General features: G+C 38.8%; 1 protein-coding gene across 1 annotated transcript in view; it reads left to right on the top strand.

The window, feature by feature from the left end:
• Window positions 1–27,688, top strand: part of ptprn2 (protein tyrosine phosphatase receptor type N2) — a 148,138-nt gene that overhangs the window by 78,525 nt on the left and 41,925 nt on the right. Inside the window, exon 11 of the mRNA XM_008396736.3 lies at window positions 5,469–5,533. Within this exon, the coding sequence (XP_008394958.1) occupies window positions 5,469–5,533 (65 nt within the window). The remainder of the gene's footprint in view (window positions 1–5,468; window positions 5,534–27,688) is intronic.

Below are 27,688 nucleotides of genomic sequence, written 5' to 3'. Positions count from 1 at the left end.
AGCGTGCACCACACATAGGCTACAAGTAATTATCAGTAGAGGTGACAAAAAAAAAAAAACTACAAGTGAAGTAATTCAGAAGTTAGCTGTCTCTGTGGATGAATGAGAATTATGGCAGCCATTATAGGCAACATATTCACAACTTTGAAAAGCTGATGAATAAACTAATGCTTTTTATCCCCCAAAGATCTGATCACAGAAGACTTTATAAAGTTTCAATTATTCTCATTAAGCTTTTTTATTAGCCATCCCAGAGTTAATTTTATGTTTATACTTTATGGCTGTTAAGGATTTTTAGTATAAATCCCAGAGACAAAAGATTATTACAATGTTCAACTCTCATGCATAATTTAAACTATTATTTTCAAAAATTTTATATTGTAATGGATATAAAAAGTATTCAAGCCCCTGTTTAAAGTGCTAATTATTTGAGATATGAACCTTTTCCACCTTGAAATGCTCACACACCACAAAGCAAAATCTGATTTACTGATCAAACCATCCATCATCTTGCGCATATCTATTGTCGGTTTGCAGAAAGAAAAAACTTTAGGTAGGAGAGCCAAAGTATCCCTCTCATAAGCGACACTCTCCAGCTCATTCCAAGTCTTCCCAGGATCTACTCCCAGTGGGACTTGCCTGGTAAACCTCCAAAGGGATTTGTTCAGGAAGCACCCTGGTTGGAGCAACCTTAGCTGTTTCCTTTTGAAGCAGATGAAGAACACCTGCTCTCCCTTAAACTCCTCATCCTACCTCTGAGGCAGAGTCTGGTGACGCTACGGGAAAAGCTCAGCTGAGCGATGCTCTTCTTTATTATGAAATCTAGAAAATAACAAGAAATTTCAGCTTAGCTCCTTCATGACCGCAACAGGTCAGATCGCTCCATCCAAACAGTCAAATGCTTCTGGTTTAATGTTATGGGTTTTCAAAAAAAGACGCATCATAAAATGGGTCAAAACATTTTTGAATGGAGATTTTAAAAAAGAAAAAAAAAAAGCTGAAAAATGTGTCTTCTTTCTGAATCATTCAAGTTTTGGATGGACACCTGCAGCTAAAATCTGTTGCCTTTGTGTTTGATTTTTGCTAAAGATTATGCAAATAGTAAGCAAAAGACAGGGCAAAAAAAAATCATTTTTTTTTTTAGTCTCTTTCTTTGCCTGCAGAACATCAGATGATTTGGCTCGGTTTGATTCAGAAAAATTATCAAACGAGCAGCAGTGATCAGATCTTCACTTTAGAAATCAGCCTCGATAGAGTCAGACAATTCCTATTAAAAAGGCTGGAGGAGTCTCTTTGAAATGAGACCTGACATCTCTTTTCCACAGCCTGTCAGGGGTATTTGGTCGCTAATTTGAAACCTGCAAAAATCTGTGCCCGCGTGTGCGAAAAGAGAAAGTGAGCGAGCTCCAGAGGGAGGTTAATAGAAGAGGTGACCAAAAAGAGACGCCCAAGGCTGTTATCTGTCCAGGCGGTGAGAAGACAAGCATTCATCTGGCTGGATTGTAAGAGTCGCCCAGATCAACCGAGTCGCCAGCTAATGAGCTTGGAACTACATTGTATTTACATTTAAAGTGGCTGTTTTGGGACAGTACTTCCACTCAGGTTGATTGGAGACTTTTTAGCTTTGATTCTTTGCTGACCTTCAGGCCTTTAAGCTATTTTTTTAATTTTTTTTTTGTCTCACAATAAGATGGTTAATGTCAGCTTGTCTGTCAAGCCTGAGCCACCATGCCGGCATGTATATCTGTTGATTCCTGGCTAATCTTTTCTAGTTCGACTCATAATGTGTTGGGACCCTAGAGGGGTCCTCATTAGGACCAAAACGTGGTTTGACCTTTAAGCATCTTGGCCTTCCTCCACCACCTCCACCCTCACCCAGCTGGGCCCAATTACCTCGCTCATTACCCCCTCCCTGAACAGGTAGTGGAGGTACCTACAGAGAGTCAATATGGCTACAGGAGTGGAAACTGAGTGAGATTAATTCTCTCAAAATGGCGAAAAAAGAAAAAAAAAAATCTCTTTCACCACTACGCATCAGACGTAAGCTCTCCGGCCACTTTATTAGACACACCCTGTTGATATCAAGTTTGCCTTAATTCTTTGTGGCATGGATTCCGCAAGCTGTCAGCAACATTCCTCTGGGAAATCTAGGTCCACACTGACAAGATTGCATCAGATTTGTTGACTGCACATCCATGATGCAAATTTCTTCCTCCACATGCCCATGGTGTCCTGTTGCCCCTCTAAGAGGGGGGAACTAACGAGCTCAGGGAGGAATTTCATGCCGAAGATACCGCTATTAATGTTTTGCACACAGTTAAAATCTAACTTTAATAACATCAAATATGTTTTTGTGTTTTTTTACATATCCTGTAAAGACTTAAGTTATTCATAACTGGCCAGTTTATAAGTTGTGCCTGACAGATAATTAAAGGTTAACAAGAGACTTGGTCATTTTTATTTAAACTATATTTAAATAAATAAATTTAAAAAATGGCATCTCAAAACTTATGCCCTCTTTAATAAACTATGGAAAAGGTTTCAGTGCCGTTATGGCATCAAACCCTTCATATAATTGCTGTAGCTTTTTTTTTTTTCATGTTTCATGTTTTTGCAACATCTACCCATCAGGGTTTGGGGAATTAAGTCTTGTTTCACCGGTTTGACTTGTTGGTCTTGGTCCAAAGGCAAAAATGGTGCCAGTTTAGAGCTCTTTGTTTAGTTTACTTTGTCTTCAGGAATTGTTGGCATTTTAACAGCTTTCTCCTTTCACATTAAAACTTGTCTTAAGTTATATGTGTTGAGCCGTTCTCAACTTTCATCCATTCAAAAACACTTAAATTCTCTTTCTTCTCCATTCTGTTGCTCTGTTGTACCCGATAAAAAAATCAGGGATATCCGTCAAGGTGATAAAGAAGGCTGGTTCTGTTCTGGGGTCTGTTGTAGATCATTGGTCAAATAGGGATTCTTCATAAATTCAAGAAAATTATGGACAACCCTGACTATCCTCTTCATTGGACTGTTACACAACATCAGAGTGTCTTCAGTCAGAAGTGTCTTCAGTAATAAAATATCTTTCGAATTGAATTGATTCGGATGCACGTTTAGCCTTCCCAGCCCCTTAAGTGAGATCTCTTTTAGCTCACTTTTGCCATCCCCCCAGAAACCCTTGGATGACACCTAACATAGAAGAGATGTCTCCTTGCCTGCCATGCTGATGGGATGATAGGATGATCAATGTTTGCAGGATCCTTAATAAGCAGAAAGAGAAAAGGTGATGGAGAAAGGGAGAAAGAGATGGATGATTACCCTAAAAGTAGCATCCTTAATTAGATAGAATTCTGCATGTGGACTGAGTGCAATCATTGGGATAGATTAAAATACTAATTAAACAGACCCATTGCTGAATTTGGAGTGTGAGGTTGGGTTCAGCTCTTCAGGGTCATTTGCATAGCCTTCATCTGGGGAGATGGGATTTAAAGGACCTGCTCTCTTTCTCCTTTTTTTTTTTCTTCTCCAAATTAGCAGCCACATTCACATGCTAACAAACTCAATTAAATGATGCTGCATTTTCCGCTTCGGCTCTATAATTTGGCTTAATCTATTAGGGCCTCCTTTGATTTTTGTTTTCTAATATAAATGTTTCCATCAAAGTGAGGAGGGAACGTCGAGGACAGCACGGAAGGGAAAAAGTCGGCGAAACTGTGTGATCTTGAGTGATGGATATTTAACATCGCCTCACTTCAGTTTGATTTGCATGAGAATGTCCTTTGTGAACAAAGCATTGAAAATAGCATGCCATATTTGATTAGATCACAAGATCTGAGGATCAAACTCGGGTGGTGTATTAATTACTGCAAGAACAAAGGCAGGGGCTCAAGTTATTGTGTGCCGTGAATGTACAAGCACTTCTTCTGCTTTCTGGTAATCTTCAGAAAGAATGGATACTTGTGCATAATAATAGGTGCATTTTGATGTGCACTTTTTAACTTGCAAGCCAGAGTGGTGCTTATAGGACAACAGTGCGTGTACAACGTCAGAGTAGTGGTTGATAAAATAAATAGTTTCCATAATTATCCACAACCCGGAGTGTATAAATTGAGATAACTTCTCTTAAACTGTTGTCAGGAAAGGCTGAACTTTCTCAAAACCTATTAACTCGGTGCCTTTTTGTTAGTCCACTTTCTGGAGGCAGGAGAAAAACAAATCTCGCCTTGTTTCTGACAATGTACAAGCTACTTTTAAAACTGCTGCACAGCTAGCTGTTACGTGTCCTGTGATAAGACCCACTTATTGATTTAACAAACTAATTATGAAAATTGAAATCCGTGCACATACGGGTGGCAGGTTGTCAAGTGGGGGGAGGGTGGCTCTCACCACGGTAGCTTAGGGGTGTGAGAGATTCTGAGTTTGGACGTAAAGTAATGCAAGCAAAATATGCTAAATATTAAGCCAATTTAAAGAGCTTAAAGCTAAATTTGGTTAAACAATGTCAAGGCTGCAATGTTCCTATAATGGGGTGTCAGTGGTCTGCAGGTTTGGAACAGTCTGCTGCCTGTATCTGCATCACCATAAAGGGTTTTCGACAATATATTGTCAGATTTTTGAGGGCAATTAGAAGATAATTGTTCAAACATTTAATAGCTGATTCATTTTACTTTTAACTTTTATTCATTTACTCTTCTCTACCACGGCTATAAACTGTCCAACTTAAGATATTGCATCAGCATATATCAAAGGACATTAAAAAAATCTTTTGATTTGAAAAATTCAAAAGATAAGTTAAATAAGACTGAATGATCAGGTATAATGAGTGTTCATAGAATTGGTGAGAATTTGTCAGATTTCAGAGTGTAATCAATGATGTTCATGTCAAAAAAATGGTGGCAGTTTCTCCACTTGCTGCGTTATTCAAGACTCTATCTATGAAAGCAGGCTACCATAAGTAGATATTATAAAAAGTGTTTGATAAAGCAGTTTTATAAAAACAAAACAATAACATTTGAAACTGTATCTACATGTTTTATTTTAGTGAAATTCTTCCTACTGAGCTCCGATTTAGACCTATGTATTTAATGTAGACTTTACTCTAAATATATATGTCGCTAATATCAACTGTATGTCCCACTTTTCAGATTAAATGTGAAATAACTTTAGGAAAACCATGCATGTCTGTCCTCCCTGTTCATGATTATGCATTACTCATGTCCTAGTTCTGTATCACTGTTTACAACCTTACAACAGCTTTGAAGGTTGCAAACCTCCTTCCCTGTTGAGGATTTTAGGTGTTTGTGTTTGGGTGCCGGACATTTTCTATGACCAGTTTGACATCTGACTCAGACTGATCCATCCATCGCATCATTCTCAGTTTCACTGATTCCCCGTTCTACCTCGGGAACTGAAAAGAAAAAAAAAACAAAAACTGTAACTTTGTCACATCAAATCTCTGCTTTTGTCTCCCTTTGCAGTCCAAGAAAAGCAGCAGCTGGAGAAGGAGACGGGCCTGAAGATAGTGGAGGCCGGAGTGAGTGACGTAAGTGCAACTCATTGAAACGGCTGCTAAAAAAAAAAGTGGATGCCATGTTTGCGGTTTCAACTTCCTCACACCTGCAGTGGTCTACTTCACACGCACATTTGTTTAAGGGAGCCACCGTGACTGCTGTCCCCCCGCCCCAATTGATTTCCTTTAAGTTTCTTGGAGCTGTTATCCCTGGAGTAAATATAAACAACAAGACAGAAGCCTGATGCAGTTTGTAAAACCTAAAGAGAGTGTTGATCTCTTGCAACAATGACCGGATTATCTCGAGTACTGTCACTTGTCATGATCCCCGATGCTTCGCTGACATATTCATTGGAAAAAAATTAAGAGGAGGAGGAAGAGGAGGAGGAGGAGGACTCTCTGGATGATCCAGATGAAAGAAGAGCAAATGTTATTCAGCCATGATAAATATTCATATGTATCAAAGGTAAAGATCTAATCAAGCACCCATTGATGCGTCATAGCCCTCCATGCTTGCCTGGTAAATGAGTTTCTTTATGTAAATGAGCCAGACAGCCTTAGACCTCTGAGCTATCCTGATCCTGAAGCACGCTGGGAGCTAAGTGGATGTGGCCCGTGCACTGCAGGACAGTTGCCAATGGCAACAACCGTCACACATTGCAAAGACAAGATCATTTCCCCCATGTTAGTCCTCTCTCTGTGCTGCTTTTCTTCGCCCATCTGCCTCCCTCTTATATCTTTTTTTTTTTTTTTGGTCCTGCAATTTCTCTCATCTCATACCGCATTGTGTCTCTGTCATGTTCCTCATAATTATCTCAGATTTTGCCTCTTTTTAAAATATATATATATATTTTTTTTAATGTATGACTTTTTGTTCTGGTCTTTGTCCGTCTCCATTTCTTTTATTTCGTCACAGAATGATTCCCGTGCTTTTAGCCAGCACTAGCTTGGTTCCGTGTTTGTCATATTGGGCCTATTTGTAGATAATTAGCTGCAATAATAGCCTCTCTGCAGGAGACAGTCTGAGGGAGGGATGAATAGAAAGAGAGGGAGGGGAAGAAAGGAAGAGTTTGTCTTCCACATCATGAGAAAATCTGCTCCCGGCTGGATTTTTGTGAGATACGTATTTAAAGAAGCGCTGCGTTTATTGCTCTTCAAAAAGTGAGTTAGCAAAGTAGAAATCCTGAAACGCCACTTAGAGGATGTTTTATGAGCTCTAATGTGCATGTGTTGACCTCACCAGTTTGCATCCAAGAAGTGGAGAGTTAAGGCTAAGTTGGGAGAAAATGGTAGCTTTTGACAGGAGAGCATGTGGAGTGCGCTCTCCAAATACATTAGTTTAAAAGGTGTTAAACCAAAAGCCAGCTTTTCAATAAATTTCCTCTAAATTGACTGCAGTTATGAGTGAATTCATGCAATGGTTTGTAGAGAGGTTCTTCTTTATTCTGCTTATTAATGGCACGGATGGAAATACGCTGGGTAAAATTGCTCTATGAATCCATTACAGGTACCGAGCAGGAAATTAAGCCGCACTGTGAATTCTTTCTTCTGAGTTTGTACGAAACCACCACCACGGTGGTTTGTGTCATTAAGCCTCATCACTGTCAGCTCCCACACCTCCTTGGTTTTTATTTAAGAGGTGACAAATGACAGAACAGCTTAGGAAGATGTCCAGATAGAGCAAACGTCAATACTGGGAGATGCTCACGAGGATAAGCAAATGTCAAAGTGGGGAGGAGGGGACATCAGTCAATAAGCTAAGCAATATCCACTCCATTATAGATTGCATGGAAGTTGGATCACAATACGATAGAAAGGCATTAATTTTCCTGCAGGGTACATGTGCAAGTAGGACATACGGTGTCTTTAGAAAGAAATCAGGCACACTTTCTCATATTTTTTTCACAAGTTCAGTCAGAAGTATAGCTGAAAGAAACTGTGAACATCAATTTTCATTTGTGGAAAGAGATTCTCACACATACTCAGTTGGACTAAAGTCTGAAGTGCCAAATTCAGCATCCCCTCTGTCCTACTATGCACAAGTTGGCTAGGGCTACAAAAGCAACAATAACCCTTAGAAAAATTACAGCGCTGTTAATTTTTACGACTACCAAGAGTAAAAATCAATTGTTCATTTGAACACAATTTTATTTTCATTTTTTTGGTTTTAGAAAAAGGTACTTAATGCAATTTTTCAAATTTAAATTTATGGGAAAGGAGGCGACAAAAGGATGCGTAACTATTTCCAAACCGTTTGAAATGGTAAATGATTTGCACTTGTATTCAATCATTCATCCATTCGCACGCTGATGGTCGGATTACTTTTGCAAGATAATTGTGGCGACACCGGTTCCTAAAGATCTTCTGACAACTGCAATAAATACACAAAGAAAGACGTCAGGAATAAAAGTCGTGGTCGATGTGGCCCTGCACTAACAGGCTGATGTGTACAGATTCAAACCACCCTGAAACCATATGTAGAGGACATGTTTTCAGACCCTCATGGCTCTCAGTTTGGGATATACAGTCCGGCATGTTGTAGCACACGCCGACACCTCAAACATAATTGCTCCTAAACTGCTCTACTGCTGCCCTTCCTGCCTCCTTCAGCAGCTCGAGGCAGCAGCAGTGACGCTGATAGCCACTGATGGCGCACGGCTAGAAGTAGCCTACGTTAGTCTGTTTACTTTAGAACTGTCAACCAAAATAGTAGATGTTTTTTAAAACAATATTCCTCAGTTTTCATATGATATTCAATAATCACCGGTCTTGTTTTTAAATAAGGAGGGAATGACCTTTAAATCTTACTTAACGTTTTTGTGGTTGATATTTAATCCACAAAATACTCCCCGAGATTCAAAATTTGAGTCGTAATGACCACAAACTTACTCTGTGATTAAGAATCAACTAATGATTTACCCCAATGTGCTAGGGCTTTCCTCTAGATTAAAAATGCAATATTAAGAAAATGGTAATTATTTAATTGTTCTGCCAGTTTGATGTAGAAACTGGAAACTAATTGTGTTTTCTTTTACAACAATATTTTTTTCTAATTCTCGCATTTAGACATGCAGACAGCCTGCATAAGATGGTCCCCATGTGGTTGAGATGGTGGTTAAATTGAGATTCATAGACGTTTTGACAGCAGTCTTGTGTTCGGAATAACTCCGGCAAACTGCTTATGTGAAGAGACATTCATTAAGCTCAGAATTCCCACAGCTGAATGCTGACTGATTATTCTACCACTATATTTAAATCATGTATGGCAGATGAAAAGATTCAGTGCTGTGCATGCGGGATGTTAATGCATTTTCTCTCCAAAATAACATCGGTATTGGTATTTGTGTGGTTGTAATATAACAATTTATATGTTTCTAGTATGCTTTTTCCGCAGTTTCTACCATGCCCTTTACAGACAGTCGGGTGAGTTTCTCCTTTCCCAAACTCATATGTAAATATATCCATCTGTGGGTTTTGGGAAACTGCAACTTCCACAAAACGTGGTGTATAAAAATACTGGAAAGCAATCTCTATATTCTGAAAAATACCAGGTTAGAAGTCACCTCATACTATAGACTAAAAAATACCTCCTATATTCTAAAAAGTAATCTTTAAGATCCATAGAAGCAACATTGTTCTTATGATGAAAGTAGCCTCAGGTTTTGGACACAAAACGTTGTTTTATTGGGAAGCAAGTGGTAACATATCAATTTTTAAAAAAAAAATAAAATAAAAACTACTCGAGTCCTCATGTAAGTTACAGCAAGGTGATCTCTGAAAAAGAACTCCTAAAATGTGGAAACTAAAGTTTACGCTCCAGAAAGAACCACGTTAGAAGTTGCACCATAAAGCAGACAGGATCCCAAAACCTACCTCTGAGTTTAGTCAGTTTAGTAAATATGCCCTCTATGTTCCAGAAAGTAAACTATAAACTCTTGGAAGTGACTGGAAAGTTTTGTGAAATGTATCAGATCTTAGTAAGCAGTTTCAGAAAGTAACCAGTTTGCTCTGGGCAAGTAACATTCAGTTTGAGGAATATATGGGGTAGATTATATTTAAAATATGTAAGAGAGATATTTTGGATTCCAAATATTTAATCCCCCCTTTAACATGAATTGGTTTTGTGATGTTAGCATAATAACTGAAGTTCTCAGTAACCTATACAAACCCCAGGTTTCATTGACAAAAGCATCAATAAATCATCAAAAGCATCAATAAATCTTTGGTTATGAAAGTTTCAACATAGTTGTGATTCCAACTTCAAGTTGGAAAGGCAAGTCATCATTAACACTTTTTAATGTGGCTACTTGTTTTCTTGTTTTGCAGCATTTGATTTTACCGTACTAATGCAGCCAAGAATAGAAATATTACTTAGTAAATTTTCCAAACACTTTGCCATTGGTGCACAGTAGGTGTCATCAGCAATAAAAACGTTTTTTTTTTTTTAGTTTTTTTTTTTTAAATGAAAGCATGTTACATTAATTGCCATATGAAATGATTGGGTTTTGGGGTTTAATTGTTAGCGTCATTAATCAGCCAGGGCTCTTGCTTCAGTGATTAGAAAATTGTTCCACCAGACTTGAATGCAAATATAATAGATTTATGCTAGATAACCTGAGAAGTCAAATTTAGCCTAACTATTAAAAGTATCAAAAAAAGTGTGGAAAGCAATGTAATTAATCCAGTATAGCACTCTTTACTTTAAAGAAGAATAAAAACCAATAACCTCACAGATTTTAACACATCTTCAGAGAACAAGGTATGAATTGTGCTGTTTCAATCTAAAATTGGTTTGCTGAAGCCACAGAAATCAAAAAACCTCTCTTAGAGATATGAATCAAGTTAACCTGCTTTTTTTTTTTTATCATTTTTTGTGTATTTCGGTCTTTAAATGATATATTATATGCCCCGAGCTTTTATTTTAAGATAAAGTTTAGTAAAAAAAATGAGCCTATATAAAATCACCATTAATTCACTCACTGAGTTTGGATATCTTCTGGTGGAAATATGATCATGCAGATTAGCATTTTGTTTTGATGGAAGATTTGTTTACTATGAATATTTATTTCTGTGTTGTTGTTTTATTAACAAGGAACAGCACATGTTGCTTTCTTTTTATCTTACAAAGCTTGCATATTGTAAAAAAAAAAAATTCACTTCAGCAAGTAACAGGCACTGCAATTTCCCCAAGCAAATGGAACAAATCATCTCAGCAGCAGCTTCAAAGCAAAAATACACAAACCGTTTCCTAACTGAGAGAGGGGGCATGGCGACTCGAGTAAATAACCGTGACGAGGTTTACATGGATATATTTTGTACTGCTTTTTTTTTTTTTCGTGTTTTTTTTTTCAAAATCAAAGAATCACAAGAAAGGATAAATATATTTTATGTAAATTTGAGATCTTTTGTTTTCATTCAAGTTTGCATTCCCTCATAGGTAAAAAAAAAAAGAAAAAAAAAAAGTGGTTTATTAACATTGCGAGATGTGTGCTGTTCTTCCTGTGTCGTATCATGTGGAGTTTAAGTATTTGTCTCAGCCAATCATTCCCACATTGGCCCCAATTGCCTTTTCCACAAAGACAAATTTCTTTTAGACACTGTAATAAGCCCAAACAATGTAGGAATGGCTGTCTATAAAAATTTTAACAGTGCAGGAAGGCCAATCTGGCCCTTTTAAAAGTGGCTAAAATGCCATTACTGTGGCAGATCTGGATGTGAAATGTCATATCGGAGCAGCCCCACTGTGCCTTCAGCCCCGAGTAATGCTGCCTCTTTGGAGACTCCAGCTGCCTCCCACTGATGAAAGCCCGTCCAGCGACTCTGTTTCTCAGCAACCTTTTACCATCACCTGACCTTTGGACTGCAGAAATGCCTTTGATTCCATGCCATGCAGCTTGGTATTTGCCTCTATATAGCATGACGTGTGCTCTCTCGCAGGAAAAGGCTGGACTTGTCTGTTTTTAATGAGTACCAGAATGTAAAGTGTTTACTCTCCCACCTTCTCCTTGCCTTTATTTTCTTCTGCTGTCTTTTTTTCTTTTTTTCTTTTAAGAACCTATAGTTTCTGAGTGTAGCCAACATTGATATTCTCACTGAACTTGTTAAAAGGCAGTTCTGTGCAGTTTTGCAAAGAAAAATTGTTGGATGTTTGTATTTACTCCTGAAAGAAGAGTTTAAGGTGAAGTTGCCCTTGAAGGAGGTTTATAACTTTAGATTAAACTAAATGTAAAAAAAAACATGCAATTATGAAAGATTTTACACTGTTATGAATACTTTCTACAAATGCCCTGTCTTTTGTTTTTTGTCCAAGTCCTTAAACCTCCTACTTTTGTTTTTTCAAGTTACTATTTCAGATAACATTATGTGGTTAACTGGATGCTTTGTCCTCTAGAAATTTTATACAAACAGCTTTCCCCAAACTCTTAATATACAGAAGAAAGAGCACATAAACTAGCTAGCTCACATGGTATAGTGGTAGAGCAGATGCCCCATAGACAGAGGTGATGGTCCTGGACTCGGCCATCCTGTGTTTGATTCACCTCATTGAGACCCTTGCTGCACGTCTATCACCTTTTCTCTCACTAGTGCCAAAACAATCATAAAAAAAGTACAATGAGATTATTAAAAACGCTGTCTGGCTAAATCTATAGAGGTTTAGAATATTAGCAAAACTTCAAGCAAGTTTTCTGGAACCTGCAGGTTATTGGACTCCATAATTTTACAGTTACTTTCTTGAACTTACAGGGTACTCTATCTGAACATCATTGTTTGTTCACTTACATGTAAGATCTGAAAGTACTCGTTCGGTTCCAGAAAGTACTTGAGGGAATAGCCTTTTGATCATTTGTAATAAACAAGTTTCAGAAAGTAACTTTTAAGCAACACTTTGAAAAGTACAAATCTTTTCTTCCTAAGTGTGCTAATTTCTTCTTAAGAGAAGAGTTTCAACTAAACATCTATTGTTTTGTCTATCCTATATTCATTTTCATTGCAGTTGACATTTCAAGGTTAATTTTCCCTTTGACACACAGTGGGTGGGTCTTTCTGAACTTTGCCAAGACAGAACAGGTTAGTGGGTTGAGCAGTAGATATGTTTGTCAGAAGTGTCGAGGCTTTTGAGTTTAACAGCATCGTTGGGCGGCCATGCCTTGGAGACAGCCGGTTATGCTTAAACATATATTTGCTGCTCTTGAATATTCACCGTTGGATGATTTTTACTTTTTTTCACTGTTGTTTTTAGTTTCCTTCTTGAGTCCACATCTTGGCCATTGGGCTTGTCCATTGATATTTTGTTTTTAGCCCCCACCGTTGTTGATCCATCCAACAAAAAGTCATAATCAAATGCTTCATTCTTTGCCAAAGAAGGGTTTTTATTTGTTTTAGCAGAAGAGTCCTACTTGGTTGATTTCCATTAATTCATTTTTATATGGTGTCTGACGTGAGATGTAGGTACCAAAATAGCTTAGATCCATCAGGATAGGCCAGATGGTCATCCTTTGCATGTTTTCTTGGACTCTCACACAACCGTTCTTGCCAGCTAGGCACCATATTCCCTTCTGAAACCAGATAGTATTTGCTCTATACAGATATTTTTTTTATGTGAGCTACCACAGTCCACAGATATTGCTACTTGTCTTACGTTCACAGTCTTCTTTACAGTTTTTTGCCCCCAAAAATAAATAAATGCACCTGTCAACAAGTTGTAAGGCATGTTTTTAAAAATATCTATTTTAGAATTATGCAAATGTAAAACAAAAAATAACCAATCAGTTGCACACTAATGCTTAAGGAACATTAGTTTAAAATAATAGTTATTTAAATAAAGTTTCACTTGATAAGAAGGGATAGATCCTTTATTCTCCCATATTGGATACATTATGGTGTTAACTATAATTTTAAATAGAAACTTTGGATCAAATATTTAAAACATCATTAAATCACAATTTACATGTATTTCTTAAATATTGAGAAGATCTCCTTTTTTAACAATGGCAGTATGTTTTTTTCCAACACAACACTCAAGAAAACCCTATATACTTATCATGGACATTTTGCATTGGATAACAAAGCCCTAAACAATTTCAGACTCCAATGGCACTCTTAGTTTTCTCAAAGAAATGTAGATTTTAAAACTGTTGTGATGTGCATGTTTGAAATATTACACAAATACATGGTGGACATTACCGTTGAACAATTTCAGACGTGATTAAACAAGTAAATGTTTGTTGACTGTCATCTGGCAGTAGCAGCAGTGGGGTTGAGGGGCCCTGTGCCTGGGAGAGGCTGGGGGTACGGTGCCGGGGGGCGGGGGGCCCGCGATGTGCACAGCTGGATAGCATGGCAGAGGTTCTAAATGTCAGCGTTGAAGGGGGACGCTGCTGCCATTTGGCCCGGTGTGCTGCATGCCAAGGGACTGGCAGTGGGATGCTGGGGCAAGGTGCTCCTGCTTGCAGCCATGGAGCTCTCACCTTCTGCCATTTATCATGCAGCTACTTGCCTAGCGCATCTGGCACCTCAGCACTGGCAGCCTGAGGAAAAGCTCTTGCTACAGACCAACCGCTGGCCCGTGCTAATCTTTCTAACATCACAACAAAATATTAGGGCGCAACAGTATTTATTTTACTAATTTTTTTTTTATCTCTTTCTTTGACTATTGGAAAACGAAGTAAAACTGAAGTGAAAGATCAGTTCTTATATCAAAAGAATGGGAAACTTATCAAAAGTCTGAATACAATCAAAATTTTAGTCTTCATATAGCTATCTTTTTTTTTTTTTTAAACTAAACTCAATCTGAATTCATGGTAGCTCTGAAGCTGCGCATTAATTATTGCTCAGTGAGCGCACAATTCGGAAACCACTTTGCTCCCAGTAAATTAAACGTAATCAACTGTCATATCATCTTTTATTGACTTTAATTGACTATAATTGCGAATCCTGCTGTAACTGCTAGTTACTTTCTGCATGGCAAGGTCAACTAAATTGCCTGATGAGCTGTTATGGTCTTTAATATGATGACCTTGACTGGGAAGCTGGTGTATGAGGTCCTTGTGTCTGTGTGGATAAAGCATGAAATGATGGTGTGCTGTGCTGCTCCACTTAGTCGTTTTACAAGTTCTACTTATAGGCTTTGATTGCTGAGAGATGGTATGTTGTAAAGGCTTAGTCATATTTAAGCATGACCTGGATAATAAAACAATACTCATGTGAAGGTGTTTAAACTCACTTGCAACAGTGAATGCCTTCAGATGTTTCTATTAACTGTCCCCAGAGCAGCATGATGTCATAACACGTCTTTGTGGGAACAGTGTTTTCAGAATAATGTGCAGTGTTAGTTTTACGCCACACGTGGCATTTTGCATGTAGGAAAAAAAAAGTTACATTTAGTCAAATCTGACCAGAGCGCCGTCTTCCACGTGTTTGGTTTTAGAAAAATTCATGTGGCTTTCTTTCATATTTTCTCATGTGTTTTATGTGGTACATGCTTAACTAATAGTTGTCGTGACAACATATTCCTCCTGATCTCTGAAGTCAAATCTATCATTTGACTTCTACTTCACAGAGACGTACCAGTGTTCAAATAAACTCAAACCGTTATAGAAAATATAGAAATTTATGGTTCCAATGTGACAAAATGCAAAAAGGTTTTGTGGTGATAACTTTAGTTTTAGTGTGCAAACAATTGTATCACTATTTTAATTAAACTTTGTGCATATATTACATCAATATAGGTGATTTACGGACTTTTGTTTCAGCACCAATATATGGGCTAAAACTTTGTACAGTTGCTTTAATGCATGTCGGCTTTCATCTTACTTTATGACGCAATCACAGCAGATTCAACTTGTGAAGGAAAAAAAAAAACACTGATCAAGATCAGATGTAACACCTTTCCTTGTCCTGCTGTGAGGAGAGCTTTGCTTCCCATTTCTCAGTCATGTTCATGTATGGATGCCTGCCAGTAGGTCTATTTGCATTCACATGCGTTCCCATCATGTCAGGTGTTTGTTGCAAATGCACAGATGTAGCGAACACCCGGTGTGGTTACAGGTGGTGCATCGGTGTAAAAAAGAGAGCTTTTGATCAGTGGCTGCAACACAAACAGTCTGAGCACCAGCAGGCATAATACTGGGCTGAATAGAACTATAATCAAGCACTTGTGAGATGCATTAAGCTTAATTTTTCTTATAGAATTTGTGTGCTGCAGCAAAGAAGAGTAAAACAAATAAACTGAGATCCTTCGACTTTGAGGCTGATCTACAGGAATTTTACTGTTATATTTGAAAGTTAATAGGTGTATGCCAGTGAATTATAATCTTCAAAAGGTTTATTTTTATCATTTCAATCAAAGAATGAAACTCACATGGTGATATTTTTCAACTTCCTCATGGTTGTGTAGTTCATTGTACCAACATTTCTGTATTTGCATGATTTGGGATTTTCAATCGTTTTCAGAAAGACTCTGTGTGAAACGAATCTTAATAATATGGGTTGATTTTTTTCCACTTCCCAAAAATTTTCAGAAACTTTGAATTTTGGATTGTTAGCTGTAGGCCATACCCATCAAAGCTAATAGAAAACGTTGACTGTATCAGTTTGTGTGTAATGAAACACACAAACTGTTACATACATTCATTATGTATGCACATTCATTCATTAATTTAATTACTGAAATAACAGAATTTTTTCAATGATATTCCAATTTTGAGAAGCACCATGACGCAGTCACATCTGTTGCTATTCATTACGTAGGTATAAAAAAAAGGAAAATACATTTCCAAGGCTTCACTGAAAGCTATAGAGTGTAATTATGTTTGTGGTGGGGGGAAAAATATGGTGGATTGATTGCACACCGCACATTTACAATAATGAGCCACTGACGTATTGTTAAATCATAATTAATTTCTGCCTTTCAAATTTCTGATCAGCCACACTTGGTGTTGTTGTTGTGAGCGGCTGCGGTTTGAAGCGGTGGGAGATGTGAGCTGATGCCGTACCATAGACTTTGCAGCAGCAGCAGCAGCTTCATTAGGGATTCACAGAGAGGCCTCTCCACGAGCCGCGGCACTCGCTTTGGCTCGAGGGCAGACTGGTCGTACAAAGCTGCTGAAGCTGTGAGACAGACAGACAGTGAGACATGCTTTGTGGCTGCAAGCTCTGGCCCCAGCAGCGGCAGTTCTGTTCATGCATAGAGTTGCTGTAGCGGTGAGAAGCCCCTGACTCCTCCCAGCTGATTGGTGTAGCTTCATTAGCATGGACTCGGGCTCCTCCGATTAGCAGTAATTAAAGGGAGAAATCAGAGCTCCTGCCTGCAGTCCAGACACAGCCAGAGTCTGACACTCAGGCGGACGGCTGGAGTCTGTGCCAAGTCACCCCACCCCCGAAACAACCCCCGGGGTTACACCGGCACACACGCCTCCCACCCCCGGAGGGTGCACGCGGGGCCAGCGTTGTCATAGCGACAACAGAGAAAGGGGGGCAGGGGCGAAGAACCGTTTAATGAAGACGCTGATGAGAATTTATGAGGCTGCGGCGGCGTGCGTTTTACAGGGATCCGACCCTTAGCCTATTACGCACCGCCTCCTGTGGCTCTACATCTATATTTTCACTTACACAAGCCAGAGCTGATCATCGGGGCGTGTGCTCGGGCAGGTGGCCCCAATATGCTGCACGTCCTCCCGAACCAAGGTGGCAGCTGGAGACATGTGGCACTGGCTGTCCAATAAACCTGATCCAAAATGTTTATTGTTTTCATTTAATTTAAACTGGGAGAATAATAATCGGCTAATGTCCTCTGAGGCTCTTCCATAGAGACGTTTGGAACAGAAATTGTTAGCAAGGCTGGAGCAAAAAAAAAAAACCCAAAAAAACAAATGCACAAATGAAAAACAATTTTGCTGCTTTTAAATAGGCATAAAGTGACCATTAAGAAAGGATAACTGCTTTTAAAGTTCACCTGCTGGGTGGGCCAATCATGACCAAGACTGTTTTGGTTGTGAACTCTTTTCGAACAAGTGTCAGTGTCAGACTTAATTCACATGGCATTTGATGACCTCTGAGTGCATGCATAATGGTAGCTGAGGAATGATATTTTAGATGTATTTTGAAAAATATTTGCTGAAGCAAAATTGTACATGTTAGATGTTAAAACATAAGGCAGTGTTTGGAAGCATGAAGCACCTGTCACATCTCTTGACATCCAAAGATCAGAAAGTGACTCTTTGGTTAGCATATAAAGTCCTTCTCCATCACATGTATCCATGGCAACCATAGGCTGCATCCACTTCAACTTTCAGCACATAACCAGGACAAGAGATCACCTGCTGCTTCGTCCTTATCGATTCAGAGAGATTGCTATTCAAAAACCATGATGGTCTCTTTAATCTGGGTTTACATGCTGCATATGTTTGGAGTTGTAAATAATCCATCCTGTTATTGAACATACAAACTTTATTTGAAGTAAAAAGCAATCGTGCTTTTGTTTCTGACTGAATCAGCAGCATATATTTTTTCTGCCATAACATGTTTTTGGCTTTAGGAATTTTTGTTCCAGTTTGCCTCTAGTTTTTTTTTTTTCTATGGGCTTCTAAAAAAAAACCAGAACACGAAGCTTCATCAATAACATAAATATTTAATTTTCTATCACCTTCAATAGAAATTTTAGAATCACAGACACACGTTAATGAATCTTTTCTCTCTATAAGCCTTTTCTTCAGCTCAGCAGTTACACTTGGACTAGAGCTCACTAGGTCTTCTAGCAGGCCTTAATGTGATTCAGTATTTTTAGTCAAATAAATGATATTGGATATCCAGCCAAGGTTTCCACGATCATGGCTAATTTTTAAAAGTACGTCCTGTAAATGTGCTATTTTGTTTATTTATGTTTTGCTGTCTAAAGCTCCTTCTTCCAAAAGGTATCATTTTTTTTGGTAAACCTGGAGTTTTGACTTGGTGTAAAACAAAGATCTTCCTCTCCCATATTAGTGATTCAGTCATTTGAAATCTACTTTATGTGCAGATGAAATGGTTTAATGTATTGGTACAGTTCCGGATTTAAAAATGGAAGGTTTATGATTGATTTGCAGGCTCTTATCACTTTCTTCAGCAGCTGAGAGCAGACCAAATTCTTGATGTGAGAAGTTTAGACATGGAAAAAAAATCACCTGTCAATCCAGAAGAAGACTCTTATCATTGACACCTCATCAAGAACCCATTTTCCAATTCTCCGAATTTGAAAGCGTGTGACTGAGTGCATTTTCTTCTTCAATAACTAAAAGCTTAGATCTACTCTAAAGTTGGAGTTTTATTTGAAAATGATCCAAGTACATCTGAAGATGTAGTGTCTGAAAGAGCCTTAACCATGATTACAGCATTGTTGTTCTTTTAGTACCATTTTAAGGCTTCTTCCTATGTTTAAAGAAATGCTATAGTAAATTGCTATGTATCCCCTTAGACATTACACATTGTAAATATCTAAAAATATATATCTAAAGATGTTCAAAAGATCCCTAAGTAAAGTGTTTTACTAGAGTAGAATAGGAAAACTGAAAACTTTGCTACAATTCCATCTCAAACTTTAGAGATTTGTTTGTTATAATTCTTCATTTTCCTCCTCTCTGTTCTCACTGCCAGATGGAAATGGGTTCTCGCCCAGCCTTGTTTGCTACAGCTCCAGTTGTTATTAAGCCTCTTAATTATTACTCTGGATAAAATTTATGGACATTTTTTCCCAGTAGCTCTTTATTTGTTGCCATTTCCTTAAATATTAAGATCAACACGCACTTGAATGACATGTTCTCTTGTCTTTCCTATTGCGAATATTGGCTTCTGGAAAAGGGAAAGTCATGGATCCATCTGCCCGTTTATCCATCCACCCATCCATCCGTCCCGTCTGTCCATCCATCCATCCGTCCGTCTGTCCGTCCATCCATTCATCTGTCCAGCTTTCCTTCCTTCCTTTATTCTTTTGATTCATCCTTCCATCCATCATTGTTTTATAGTCTTAGGTTTTCTTGGGTGCAATATTAAGACTCTGACAACTTCAGAAATTTTAGCAGGGAACTTTTATATCGATGTTGTAAAAGTGCTTTGAATCTGAGTCTAAGAAGATATGGAAATCTTGCATAAAAAATAAATGCAGTCAGTTTAAATGTAGGTTTTATATATATATATATATATATATATATATATATATATATATATATATATATATATATATATATATATATATTTCCTTTTGCCATAAAACATTGATTTTAAGGCTTTTTTATACATTTATGCCAGCAGTTTCAGTAAGTGTCAAGGGTGCAGTTTGTGCAACAAAGGCCTACATTTTAAGAAGGGTGTACTTTCTTTTCGTCATGACTGTTTGGTCCTTTCTGTATACCTGTCAGAATGACTAGTTGAGCTTCTTTTAAATGTAGATAAACCTAAGCAAAATGTTCCTGCAAAGGCCTAACAGAAAAAAAAGAAAATTTTGACTCTTTTCACAGACATACTTATATCCATTGTGTAAACTTACCCGTGTGGCAGAATTCAGATGGATTTGTGTGGAAAGAAAATGTCCTGTAGAACCTGTGAATTCTCAGAGTGCTCCACTCTAAACACCTCTCTTTGTCCTTTCTCTGTCAGTCCCAGTGTCAGAGTCTAACAGCACACAAAGTCTCTTGTGAAGAGTTTCAATTATGAACGCTACCTTTATTCCGCGGCAGACCACATATCCCTGCCTGCCACCACTCATGTGTGACTTGATGTATTGTCTCAGTGTTTTCCCCCGCCTCTCAAAATTAATTGCAGTTTTATCTTTCTGCTAGATAAAAAAAAAAAATGCCTAGCCGGCTTTCTGGGAGCACTTTAGTTAAAAAGTAGTGTGAATTCCAGTCGAATAAAACAATTAAAGATTTAGCTTCCTTGTTGTCTTGGACTCTGGTTGAGATTCATGTTGGTCTTTTATCTTTTCACTTAAAACAAAGCATTGCCATCAATTCCTCTTCACCAATTAGCTTCTGCTTTTAAAAACTTGGATCATGATGTGGCCATTTTATGTAGCTTCTTCTCACCCACGCATTATTGCTCCTTTTAAAAAAACGGCTCAAATATTTTAGATAACACCTCTCTGATTAATGCAGACTCATTCCCTCTAAGACAGTGAAAACATTTTCTCTGATAGTAGATGGATTTTAATTATTACCGTGGTTACGAGCGACATTTTCTTGACTTTGTTTAATTAATTTTAGATGGCATTTTAGCAAACGTGTCGGGCATATTGGGACTGTCGACACAGCTGCTAGTAGAAAGCATTGCGCTGTTAGGTGGAAGCAGTTGGGAACTAATCCCAACAAAATACTGGAAAACACGGCCAAAAGTTTAGATAAATTGGTTGAGCTTTATCTATATGTCTTTGTTTAGGACTTGGATTAATGAGTCTGCTGCTAAAAGCGATCAATATTGGATTTTTAGAGCTGCACTTTATCACAGCTTGGAGACTTTAACTAAACGTGGCTCTTACAGCGTTTTCACCACAGGTGAGTTAAGAACAAGTTTTAAAGGCGGCATTTGCAACATCATAATTCAGAAGCTTTACCTCAGGACTGCCCAGTGTTTGCCTTTTACTTAAGCAGACACTGGATGGTATGTGTGCATGTGTGCGGCACGAATGAGATGTGTGAGCTGCTGCTTACTTTTGCTCTTCACAGACCATCATGAATTCAACCATGGTTCACTGAATCAGAACTCAAATAAAGGCAAATATTTATTTGTTTCAAAACACAACTCGGTGCAATCGCCGTTTATCGGTTAGCAGCACCGTAGTGTCATTTCTTGTATTTGGTGCAGCGAAGCAGCGTGTTTGATCATTGGTACATTTTATTAATAGAGAAGGAGACGCGTCTTCGCTGCCTTCCAACAAACATGCAAAAGAAGATCCTCTCGTCAGACGTAACCGAAATGTAACTTTCTAGCAGAAAACTAGCATGGCACATCAACCTAAATTCAATTAATCAATCAATCAACCAACGTGTCGAACAAATCAGTATTTAAAGGGCATTTTCATAGAGTAACACAAAATGCTTTACAAGGGTTAAGACAATGTCAGTGTAGAAACACGGTGAAAGGAGCATCATGGCGTTGGGGATCCAGTAAAAGCGTGGATAGAAGGCGCTCCGGTCAGATGAGACCAGTTTTGGCTTGTATGCACAACAATATATCTGGTTGCTCCTCCTCCTCATTGCCCGATTAAAACGACTTATGCTAGTTCTCACCCTAAATTGTCTTCTACGCCCAAAAGACCGAAAAAACAATGCAGTGTGTTACTTGTCCTGAATTTACCCTTCAAGGTGACAATGAGTCTAAACATGTAAATAGGTATAAAAGTTATCCCAAACGGCAAGAAGAGCAAAGAGCCTGATTTTAGCCTACAGAGTCCTTGTTTCAACAACCATTTCATCAGATCACATGGTGTGAACAAACCCAACCCTCACACCCTTCAGAACAAATTTACCTGCCTTTAAAAACATTTTTGAAGATCTTTTTTTTTTTTAACACTGTTGTGTCTGTGCAACTGTGAGTCTCTTTCTGCTAAAGATATAATTGAGGTGACAAGTAAAGCGCTCACATTGATGTTTACCGCTTTGAACTACACAACGAGGCAAAGCCTGGGTTGAGAACGAGGCCTATTTGAACAGGTTCATCTGGGAGGAAATCCAGAATGAGACGACTGACACACACAAGGGCTTTAAATGGTTCCTCTCTGAACAAGTGATGAGCATGAGACAACAATTCAAGTGTTTCAAGTACAATCCAAGAATGAGACCTTTTCTTTTGTCTCTGAGCTTCATCCGCCTGGAAATGTAGGATTTCGCACAAAAACGTCCAAGGGAGACGAAAAAATCAAGTGTTATTTTTTATTTTTTTTCTATGTTTTATCTCAGCCTAAATGCTGTTTTATTTCTGCTGAGGAAAAACTACACTGCAGCAAATAGCGATACATTAAAAGTCACAATCCAGTATCTGGACGGACAAGATATTCAAACCAAACCCAACATCTCATCTTCGACTCAAATGAGAGCGCTTTGTTCCATTATAAACGCTGTCAGCATATAAATCAAAAACATTTAAAAAATAAATGAGTTAAACCCCAGATGAGGGTGGATGTTTCCCTACCGTGCACACATCTTGTAAAATCACTTCACCGACAACAAAAACAGCTGGAGGATCTGAAACATGAAAAGAGAAAAAAAAAAATTTTTTTTTTTTGTTTTGTTTTGTTTTGCATACATTTCTCACCGCTCAACAATTCAAAGCTCAACCTCCAACGCTTTCCTATATTGAGCCTCAGCAACGGCCTGGCTCGCATATTATTATGAATAATTTATTGCAGCCTATTTCAAGGAGGCGAGCAGAACAACTATTTTTGGTGCATCCCACATTTGTTAAGTTTGCAGGTACGCGACACAGCTGTCGGTTTTCTTGTAAAAGGATTGTAAATAACGTTATCTTCTGCACAGATGCAATTTTGTTGTGATTCCTCACAACCCACTTTTATATATGTTCCAGTCCCTGGCAAGCAAAGTTTCTCTTCTATTTGATAAACAGTAGATAAAACAGATTGTATCACCAGGTGAGGGGTCTCCACAGAGGTATGGATGCTCAGATGCACTGTGGATAAGTTGCTTTTTTTTTTTTGTGATGCAGTTAAGAAATGACAGATGAAAGGATCACTGATGATCAAATCGAGCTTTGAAGCCCGAAGAAAACATTCGGAGAAAACTGCTCGAAGGAAATTAGTCCGTGAACTTTTCGCAGGAGTGGAGGGGTTGTTTCTGAAACTTGGGTTTTGTTTCCTTGTAATCAAACAGAAAACAAGTGATTCTTACCCCGTCTCCAGAAGTCTTCTTTGGCTCTTATGTCAGGAAGGTCTAAAAAAACATATCTTAAAAGAGCGCATCTTCATCAGTACAAAGCAAGATCCTTTGTTTCTGTGTTACCAGGATGTAATTTGGTCATTTGAAGGACTGTTTTCTTTTACATAACCAGCCTGCAAATCTCACACACTCAGCTTTAATATCATTCTTGGAGACCATAGTCCTTCCAGTAAGTTCTGGGTCTTTTCTGCCTAGTGGGATGAAGCTTCTTTCTTTGACTCGGAATTCAGACACCCTGAGAAAGAAGTTAATTTCAGTCACCTGTCTATGAGATCTCTTTCTTTTGGTCATAAACCATCTCATCACCAAAAAGTAGGTAAGGGCTGCAGGATAGGAGGACCAATGAATCACCATAACAGACTGCGACAGCCTGCATTAGTGCCAAAAAGGCTCAAAACTGTCTATGCATTTTTGCTTCATACTGTTGTATACCAAAGACATAAGACTTTGGGGGACTTTTGGCAGACATCTTGTGACTTCTTGTTAATGTGGCCCCAAGGACATGAGACTTGGATTTATTACCTGGTCTTACCTTTCAACAATTTGAGGGTTGATTTAGACTTGCCCCACAAAGGCTTGAGACTTAAGTTTGAATCTCCCCTTAATTACTTGAAACTTGTCTTGAATTTCCCCACTTAAAATACTTGAGGCTTGAGGGATTCTTACATAGCAGGAACACACTGTCCGATTTAATTTCCTAAAATAGAACCACCAATCAATTCCTCAGATATTGTCCAAGGCCTTCTTTTGATATTAAAAGGTGGACTTAAATCATAATTTTGTCTATAAACAACAAAATAAAGACATACTAGCTGATGTTTACAATGTCTGATCAGACTTTCTGAAGGTCAAGCTAAGACTGAGATGTCAGTTCCCATCTCTGCCCGTCTCACCAAGCCAGTCTCACCTACACTTTGCCTTTTGTTTTTCTTGTCTTCTTATCTTAAAGCGTCAAACTGTGCCTACAACCTCCTTACGAATGCTCTCCAAAGCTTTAAGGAAATGTCATTGAACAAAAATACCTTTTATTTTGTGCTCTCTACCCAGATTGAACACACGCGGGAAACAGGGATTTATCCCTTTCCTTTTCCTTACTCACACAGGCATCAGTGGAAATCTTTGCACTGCCATGTCAGGTGGAGTACTTGACCCTGGGATTTGTTCGGCTTTCTTTGCCACTATGATATGCACCACTCATTCCTGGCACTGCTTAGACAAAGACATCACTTTTCTGTCCTTTAATCTTAAAATAAAAAATATATATATACAGTATATCATGCAGTAAAAAAAAAAAAAAAGAGAGAGAGAGAGAGAGAGAGAGAGGAACAGGTAAGCCTGGCAGTAAGAGCAGAGACTGTCCTACCTCATGTTACCCTGAGGAGATACTTGCTAGAGAAACAGCAGCTATCACTGGAGACCATGGCAGTGACTTGGATGGTTTCCTGAGTACATTTGGATTTTGGTCTTTGTGGGAGCCAATCAATGTGTGTCAGACCTCCCTGTTGTGACAGCCATTAGCACTGGTCTCCCCGTGCGATGCGACATCAGTTGGGACATTGTGGTACACTGTCATTTGCAGATGAGATGTGAAAGCTTCATGCACAGTGAGAAAATGTCTGGAAAAGTATGGAAATTTGATTTAAGTGTTGTGTGGGTCCAGATAAGTATGGAAAAAAATATATAAAACAGGAATGTGTTAGCATTTCTGGGCGTTATTACATCAGTTTATATCTATCATCTCTGATTTTGGTAGATTATTGGGAGACCTAAAAGAAATAGTTGTAATCTTTGTATTTATACTATTTTAAGTGTGTTAAATTTTGATCGAGAAGTCTCATCGTGAAAACTAAAGGAGAACCGTGGACATGTTCAGTGTTCTCATAATTGATACACTGAGGGTTGCCACAAAAGAACAGGTGCAATAATAGCTTCTCTCTGGCTCGCCATCCCTGTTGGTACCAAGGGAACATTTTTTATTTGTGCGGCCATGGATTTAAGACGAACCTGACAGGAGATTGACCCGGCTGTCTAATACGGACCCAAAGTGAAGTAGGATCTCCTCCAGATGGTTGACGTCAAGAGAGGGCTGACTTTAATGAGCATTAACTTCTGCAGCTGCTATTTATTTCTCACTTGTAATAGAAGTCGCTCAGCATAAGTCACGGAGTGAGAACCGTGCATCAATTCTGCATCCATCCTCCACTGCAGAAGGATTTTTTTTTTACCCTCTCCCCCCCCCCTCAAACTAAAGGAAAATATTGAAGATAAAAAAAAAAAATGTGCTTCTCGAGCCTGACAGTCTGCCCGTGCCCTCTGGGAGACAGACGGAAAACAAAATCTGAATTCAGAATAATTTCTGTTCTATGGAGATAGGAATGCAAACAGCATGACGTGATGGTTGTCACTCACAGAGTCTTCAAGGAAAAGAGGGAACAGAAGCGTTTGAGGAAACATCTTTTCTGTTGTTTTTCTAGCTTTAATTTGATGTTGAAAGCATGTGCTACAAATGTTCTGATTGTAGGGTCAGTTTGGGGTTTTACACCCCTGGATATAGTTTATATATTTATTTATTTATTTTCATAGTTTAAAAAGGGGGTGGCGTCCAATTGGGCTGTGGACCTGAGCTTTTTTTTTTTTTTTGTTCTCCCTTTCGCATTGCCAACTCCAGCTGTCACACTGAGGGACAATGGACAAGAGGAGGGGGTGTGTGCTCGCTGAATGGAAAAAATAAACTGGAGAGCACTCCCTCCTCCCCATGACTCGTCATCTGCATTTGACAGGACCCCCGTTCTCCTCTCATCACCGCCCCTTTTCTTTTGCTTTCTCCTTTTCTGTCCCTGAGCGCTCCATAATCCCCCTTTCTCTCTCCTCTCTCTCTCTCCCTGTTAAGTGCAGCTGTTGCTCTGCTTTTGGGGGGCTCTCTCTCCCCCCTATTCCCCTTTTTTCCTGCCTGATTGCTAATTAGGATAACAGTTTAGTGAGTTTTATCTCCCAAACTTGTTAAAGTTGCAATTTTCCACCCCTTTTTTTTTTTTTTTGAGCCACACGGATCTGCAGGGAGCAACACGGGAAAAGGTCTAATTTCCCCCCTTTGTGTAGAATAAATCTGCCATGACAACCATGCAACTTTTGTCAAATTTTGGGTCTAAATTTGTGCCCATAGTTTACGTTATTGCTTTTAATTGAACCATTATAGATGTCAAGGGACCAGCAGAGAAAGTACCTCGTTCTTAATTTCCCTTTGGGACAAGCAAAGTACATCCACATTTTCAATTTGAAATCTGACACTGCATGGCAACCAGGCCCACTGCACTGTTTGCCTAAACCACCAGGGCAAAACATAAACAACAACAGGAGCAGCGTTTCAGGGAGGTTGATCACCTCGTTTTTTTTCCCCGTCACGTTAATCTGAAGGAAGCAAATATCAGGTGTCCCCTTCAAACCAGCATTTCGCTGCAACCAGGTGCAACATATAGAATGACTAAACTGTGAGAAAATTACGAGCAAATAAATAAACAAAAACATTTTAAAAGTACTTTTTCCGTCCAAATTTGCCATTTCCACCCTTATTTTTGTTGTCCATCCGTCCTTCCTGCATTTCTGAAATCAGCTGCTCCAGTGACGTCCCTCTCCCCAGCAACACTTCCATTTATTCTGAGGAATCCCGAGGCATACCCACGTTACAACGGGATATACATTTCCTCCAGCAAATTCAGGGTCTGCCCTGAGGAGACTTCCCAGAGGGACGTGCCTAGACAACCTGCAAAGAGCCTCCAAGAGATGAGCTGCCCCAAACTGACTCCTCTACGTGGAGGAGGAGTAACTCTATTTCTAACTCATGGCACACATCTCGTGGCCGTGGGTGGAGGTTGGACCATGGAGGAGCCGGTGGATCAGAGTCTATAGGGCTTTTGCGTTTGACACTGCATGGCAACCCGACCCACCATAGACTCTGCCTAAGCTGCCAGGACACAAAGCAAAGCAAACAAACAAAAAGGGGACAGCATTTTTAGGGAGTTTTATCTCCAAAGCTTGTTAAACTTCCAATTTTCGACCCTTTCTTCTTCTTAAGCCTCACAGATCTGAAGCAAGAGCACAGAAAAGACTTAGCCAATTACGCATGATTTACATTATGGACCAGGCAATTGCCTTTTTTTTTTTTTTTCTTAGAGAACAGCTAATCTCCAGTGTAGCATTCATATACTTTACAACTACTGTACTGTGTGGCAGGCTCTTATTATGGCGCTCACTTCAGCTTTGAATGCAAAAT

This window comes from Poecilia reticulata, chromosome 20, assembly GCF_904066995.2.
Source record: "Poecilia reticulata chromosome 20, P_reticulata-male-v2, whole genome shotgun sequence".
NCBI lineage: Eukaryota > Metazoa > Chordata > Actinopteri > Cyprinodontiformes > Poeciliidae > Poecilia > Poecilia reticulata.
This window is presented reverse-complemented; position numbering and strand designations above follow the sequence as displayed.